Source organism: Ahaetulla prasina, chromosome 5, assembly GCF_028640845.1.
Source record: "Ahaetulla prasina isolate Xishuangbanna chromosome 5, ASM2864084v1, whole genome shotgun sequence".
Classification (NCBI taxonomy): domain Eukaryota; kingdom Metazoa; phylum Chordata; class Lepidosauria; order Squamata; family Colubridae; genus Ahaetulla; species Ahaetulla prasina.
In genome coordinates, this window is record NC_080543.1 from 22,743,337 (window position 1) to 22,750,418 (window position 7,082).

Consider the following 7,082-nt stretch of genomic DNA (forward strand, 5'->3'; position numbering starts at 1 on the left):
TTAATCCTTTCGTATCTGTTTCCCTGAAGTCACTTAAAATCTTAATTGCTTTCTTCTGTACATTCAGTTCATCAGTGTTCTTCCAAAGTTGCAGTGGGCAGAACTCAATGTAATATTCTTGGAGGGTCCAGACCTCCAGAGGGATTATGACTTCAACTGTTACGCAATCATTGTATTCTTCTGTGGTCTCACTTTCAGCTTCAGCAAAACTTCAGATCATTTTTGCCCGGCATAAGCTTCCTTCCTCTTATACTATACTTCTCCATAGTGCTTCCCTCCCTCTGGAACATTACCCCCATGAAATTAAGGTTGGCCCTCACCTTGATACTCTTTCAAAAGGCCCTGGATAGATGGTTTGCTAGAGACCTTGGGTAACCGCTGAGTGATATATAGCCCATCAAATGGATTGCTTGATGTGGGAAGAAATAAGTAAGGACTTGTTGGATTTAGAGATTTTAATTCTATAAGCTGCTATAAATTTTCTTCATAAAATAAATAATATGTAGTTTTTCCCTACAGAATTGTACATCAGGTTTCCCTGTTCAAATTCATCTTGTGGGTTTCTACACATAGCTGCTGTTTGTCCAGATCTTACTTGAACCTTGATTCAATCCTCAGAGAGTTTTACTGTTTGATAATCCTACTGTGTAAAGTCTCATCCATGCTATTTATAAATATGTTGAGCAGTATTGGATCCAGGATCTCACTTGCATGTGTGGTAACACAGGAAGTCAATAAATTTATAAAAAGTGTTTGGGAGAATTGTAGTATGGACACTATGTATACACAAATGTTAGTAGTTGAAAGATTAAGATTATGTACCGTATATCTAAATAATATTAGTTGTAGTAGTGTGTTTAAAATATATTGACCCAGAATATACACTGTTCCCCAAGAATTTATGGATGTTAAACAAAAAACTATTTTAAAAACCTATTTTAAAAAATTAATAAAATAATAATAGCCTGGATTGATTGTAAGAAAGCATTTGATTCTGTTCCACACAGCTGGATTCAGAAACGCTTAGACATTTTGGAATGCTGAATATCTAACTTACAATAGATACTATAAATACCACACACAGACTAGCGCACACTCTGCTAGAGAGAAGTTCCCTGAAGATGGGCTCCAGCACAAGTCTGAAAGTTTGGAAGACAAAAACCTCTGTCCCAGAGACCAACCCAGATTGGATCTTTCAATTTCATCCTGGGACACATATATTCGGCAGCAAAAATAACTGGGAACATCAAGTTGACAAAGTCCTTGAAAATGAATCATGCAGAAGAACTTCTATTCATAGTGCCACCAAATGCAACATAATTTTATTTGCATGCAAGCAAGTATGGTATGGTATTATAGTTTGGTGCTGTTAGTTGGATCAAAATGATGACAGGGAAGAAAGTCAGTCACTTGCAATGCTTGAGGTTTTGGCTACCTCCCTTATGCCTCTCTAATCTGGACTGTTTGAAGAGGTAACACTTGTACTATATCACATTATGCACGAACACAATTAACAGTCTTTGAAAATGCATACAAGAGTATATTTGTAGGTGTTAAAGATATAAATACATGTATATGTATCAACCATTAACAACAGTAAAAAACCACATCATTGAGTGCTGTATCATCAGCTATGCCCTGTGCATCCTCTACCCTTGTTCTCATCCCACATATACCATTTGAGGGGCAGCTCTCACTCCATGGGCCAAAATCACCCCTTGCAGTGCCAATGCCTTTCAACTTAGCACCATCACTGCATTTGAACTCGATGTTGTTAGCTGCTGTATCATCATTCAGTCCTTGACGTGGTTCCACTCTCAGAGAAAAAGAAACCAGGTAGCCTTTAGGGCAGAATAGTTTTCTGGTCCACTTTCCCCACCTGCCAAAAAAGACAAAGATAGATAAGCATCTTTTAGTGTCTAAATTGAATACTTGTCATCAATCCAAGAGATTCAGGCATAATGGCTAAAATCTTGGGCTAGAAACCAAGTTAAAGTCTACTTTTTGCCATCATTGCCTAATTCTGGGTCAAAATTTGATACTCAACCTAATTCTTTGGTGCTATTGTAAAAAAAAAAAGTGAAGAAAAAGTGTCTTTTGCAGGGGTGAAATCTAAAAATTTTCTCTACCGGTTCTGTGGGCATGGCTTAATTGGTGGGCATGGCTTGGTGGTCAGGTGACCCGGTGGGCGTGGCTTGGTGGTCAAGTGACTGAATGGGCATGGCCAATAATAATAAATAATAAAAATAATAAACAAAGTATACAAAACTTGGGAGTACACCAGTCTACCTTCTTTAAAAATAGAGGCACCGGTCTACTAAAAGGCAATTGCCTTTTTTTGGAAGGCACCAGTCTACCTTCTTTAAAAATAGAGGCATCGGTCTACCAATTGCCTTTTTTTGGGGAGCACCTGGGTTTACCTTCTTTAAAAATAGAGGCACCGGTCTACTATCTGCCTACAGCGCTGATCAGCTGTAGTGCGGCCCTTTGAAGCACCGCGGCAGTCATTTAAGGCCGTTTGCAGCTATATCACCACTGAGAGCTTCAGGGACAGAGAAGAGGAACAGCGAGGCGTGGGCAGTGGTGGTGGGGGGGCAGGGATTTTTACTACTACCCGCCCCCATCGCTACTGGATTGCACGATCCATCCGAACCGGGAGCATTTCACCCCTGGTCTTTTGGCATCTGGCATAAACTGCTAGGAAAAATGGGATATAGAATTCTTCCCTTGACCTCTTTCCCAAGACTTCTCCTAATCCATGTCGTGTTCAGAATCCATTACAGCAGAGCTTTCTCATACCGAAAATTGTCTTACAGTATTCTAACCACCATTTCCCCTGAAATGGAAAACCTTTTCCTTCTATTACCCTTGAATGAATGAATTACCCACTAGTGAAGAAGTGAGTCATTATTCAGCTAGCAAGTCCCCTGTGGAAATTCAGTGCCTGATTTTCTTATTGGAAGTCTGAGTTCTATCTCAGTTTCCCTTGTTACTTTACACCTGGCGTTCCACAGGAAAACAGAATTCTTCCTCTAGCTGCCATGTGGCCCTTCTCCATGTTCTATTTGGGGAAAGAGGATTGTGCAATAAAGAAAGTTGAATCAACATCTCATATGTCCAATGCTGTCCCTATCCTGTCCTAATTTGAGGCACTTTGATTGCCGATTGATTTGCAATCAAATAATCTGATAAATAGGTAAAAGGTATTACAAACGATACACAGTTACTGTTGACTAGGAATCTGGAGAAAGCCTAGAAGGTGTGTACATGCAGAGGTTTCCATCATCCCTACAAACTTATTAAGTCATGGAAAGTCACCAGGCGAACACACAATGTCCTGAGACACCCGAGAATCTCCAGTGTCCTTAAGAAACCACCCAAAAGTACAAAAACTATCAAGAATATCTCTAGCTAATTTTGAATTAAAATGAGAATTGCCCACAAGTATTTGAAGGGCTGAAATGCAAAAAAGGGGAAGGTTTCTACAAGAGGATACAAGAAATAATGAATTTAAATTATGAAGATTTTCCTAATCGCAAAAGAAACAGGAATGGGCCACTTTGCTTGAGAGATTGTAGACTCTTTCACTGTAAACAGTGATTTAAACAGATATTGGATGGCCAGGGAATTGAATCTCAGTTTTTAGATAGTCATGGTGCTCTTGAATAAGGCTTAGATCCCAAGGTCCATTTGTCAATGCTAGGAGCGAACTATCTCTCAAGTTGTTCCTAAGCTATGAAAAGACTCTTCAGCACCTTTGCTGCTTTCAAAAAAGGCCTATATTTCCATGCAATAAAGATTTTTCATTGCACATACTTACCGCAGCAAGAATCACATTCACAAAAAATTGGAAACAAAAAAATGTACCCTCAGACGAAACAGTAATTAGGAAAATTCTAGAATGCACAGAGATGAATAAAATGACTATGGATATATATATATATATATATGCAGGTTTTGGTATGTTTGGGTTTTTTCCCATGTAAGGTTGAAAGTATTTAGGCAACGTTTCAATGAGGTCTCACTCATCATCTTCAGGCTGGAGTTTTTGGCTTTCTTCTTATGTTCTTATATGTTGGAGTAATGCAATTATCCTACTATTGAGTAGTAAATAGAAATGATAGAATAGAGAACTACAAAAGCAAAAAACGTAAGTCGTACGAAATGCTGTAAAATTACCATTTATGCTATGTAATGTTTAATACGTTCTGTCTTGACATGTCTTGTTTTTATACATGTGTGAGAGTTTTTTGTGTTGTTTTTAAAGACAAACTGCTTAATAAAAATTATTTTTTTAAAAAAAGATTTTTCAGTGGGAGTTAACTTGTTTATAAGTAGTATAAAGGCTCTTAATCAACTTTTAGCAGCTCAAGCAGCTCATAAGGTATACAAGGAAGATATAAAAGCAAACCAATGCAGGGGCTTTATTTGATTTTACCTCTGGACATTGAATATAGAATATCAGAGTTGGAAGGGACCTTGCAGGTCTTCTAGTAATAAGGAAGACAAATAGATTCATGAACTGTACAATGGGAGAAGTATGTGGGAGACTAAAGTCCACAAAGGGTTTTGTTGGAGTAAATGCATGCTAGGGAAGAACACATTAGTTACACCACTGCACAACTCAGGAATACAAAAATCTCTCATCCATGTCTCAGCATCAGCAGGTCATTTAGAGAGGTCATCTCCTCTCCCAGTCTTCATGACAAGGAAATGAAATATGATAAGAAAATCAGTTACTCACGGTCCAACTCTAGACTCAATATCTGTGTCATCGTCACAGTACAAGCGGATTCCATTCAGACCTGTATGGTCAAAAGTCAAATCGCCTTTTTCCACCTAAGAAAATAGGACCTTGATAAAGTTCTAGATCAGCCTTTCTCCCCTTGCTGGCCTTCAGATTTCAATTCTCAGAAATGCCAAGATTTACCCATAAATATTGGAAAATGAATTGGATCAAGATTAGATCTACCACACAATATTCCACTCCAAATTTAATACACCAACACAATTACTTCTTGATTACCTTTCTTGAAAGATAAGCTGAAGAACTAATTTCAAGAGAATATTTATAAGTGAAGGAGCATCAGAAAAGTAAACTTTTACCTTCAGGGCAAAGCCCTTAGCATAGCCAGAAGAGCAAAACGAAATTGGACCCCATTCACCCCAGGTACCCCCATTTGGCACACTGAGCACGGACGAATGTTTTCGAGATTCGGTATTCCACAGGCAGCAGGAAATAGTCAAGAGAAGAATAGTGCCGGCAGAGAGATCCATGGAAACCATCCTGCTTCTTGAAACAGAAAAGTCTTCAGAAATTGTAGCATCCTAGAAACCAGAAATCAGTCATAAAGTATCCGCAGTACCACCCTTATGAAATCATGCTTTTCAGTTCTTTCGTTTTGTGGCTTCCCATCACCTTTTATTCCAGGGAACTGCCTGGATTCGATCATTGCAGTTTTCCTGGTAAGATTTTACAAACGGTTTGTCGCTGCCTCCTTCTGCCTAGAGTTGAGATACCTAAGTCATGACTAGAGCACCAGTCAGTCCCCAGCCTGCTGTCATAACCAAACCTCCACAATTAGCAGCTTAGAGGATTTCTGGGTTATAGTAAGAAACCAGAAAGTGAGGTTAACAATAAACTCAAATACATAATTTTCTTAAACTCGCCAATTCCTACAAAATCAGTCTGAGTTGCTGAGCTGATACTGAGAAAGCTATGCAGAAACACAATTTGTATTATTTCCATCATTTGTACAATTTGTTGCAAGCCAAAATGCGTACCATCCTTTCTGTTCATCTCCTTAAAGTAACAAAAAGGTGTAATTAGACAGGTGGTACAACTTTGATATTTGCCTTTTACATACAAACAGAATCTAACTTTGGAATGAGAGATGAAAGCAGAAAAAAAAATGAAAGCTGGAAAAAAAATGAGGAATGAGCCCCTGAATGGAAGGAGTAAAAATAAATAAATAAGTAAGTAATTTTCCCGGCCCCTTTCATTGACTAAATCCTGTTTGGGGCTCTATGAAAATGTCTAGAAATTCTAGAAGGTCAGTTTGCCTTCTGAGTCGTGGGTTGTATTGGTATTAGTCTTGCCCACATGGCCATCACTTTGTACAAAGGGGAGATTGCCAAGCCAGCCACTTTGTTAGTGTACCCTTTAAATGTTTTCAACATTCAAAATTGTCATAAGCACCAAAAGATTGTCTTTTGCTCCCTTAATGTTTTTTCTCCTTTCTTACTTTTCTCTTTCACACTCTATAGACTCCTTAGCCTTGTCTTTTTCTTTGCTTTAATTTCTCAGTCTCTCCTTCCTTCTGAAATGCGAAAGGCGTCTCTCACTTTTATGTTCACTTAGAACACTTACTTAGAGCAAGAACAAGTTAGTCATATTCCACTAAAACACTACCTGTATTTTCTACTCTTCCAAACAACTAGAGGTATGTAATTCTGACTTAATCTCCCCTGATCTCCTTTGATCTCTGTACTTAGAGCAAGAACAAGTTAGCCATATTCCACTAAAACCACCTGTATTTTCTACTCTTCTAAACAACTAGATGTATGTAATTCTGACTTAATCTCCCCTGATCTCCTTTGACTGCTTTCTGTAGCTATACTTACCGTCTTCCTGCAGTTAATTTTCCTACAGCCAGAGTGGGAAAGCCTTAAATGGAACTGTTTGTAGGCAGGACAGAAGTAGGGGCAGGGACATGAAACCTGATTACCTTCGGTATCCTTCACTGGATGGAGCCAGGAAATTAAAAAAAAAAAAAAGATTATGGTTGCTGTCTGAAAATAAGGTCAAATTTATTTGCATTTTATTTTAATCCACTGAATGCTTAGGTGATGCTTAATTTAATTATGTTTATTAAAGATGCTGAACTATAAAAACTATAAAAACAAGCTTTTCAGTAGCCATGGGCCACACTTAACATCAGGAAGAGGATTGACAAGCCCCATATTGAGCATGATAGTGGTGACGCTGATGGTGATGGTGATAAGGATGAGGATGAGGATGAAAAACGATTATTTGTGAAATAGAATCTAGATATATTTTTTAGAGTGTTGTTTATTGTAGA

General features: G+C 38.2%; 1 protein-coding gene across 1 annotated transcript; it reads right to left on the reverse strand.

Moving 5' to 3' along the window:
* Positions 1-1,587: 1,587 nt before the first annotated feature.
* Positions 1,588-6,640, reverse strand: LOC131200146 (vitelline membrane outer layer protein 1-like). Its single transcript, XM_058186584.1, has 4 exons — positions 6,625-6,640; positions 5,107-5,328; positions 4,745-4,839; positions 1,588-1,879 (listed from the first exon to the last, which is right to left on the reverse strand). The coding sequence occupies exons 2-4, from the start codon at positions 5,284-5,286 to the stop codon at positions 1,588-1,590; spliced, it is 567 nt and encodes a 188-aa protein (XP_058042567.1). The 5' UTR covers positions 5,287-5,328; positions 6,625-6,640.
* Between the last annotated feature and the right edge of the window lie 442 nt (positions 6,641-7,082).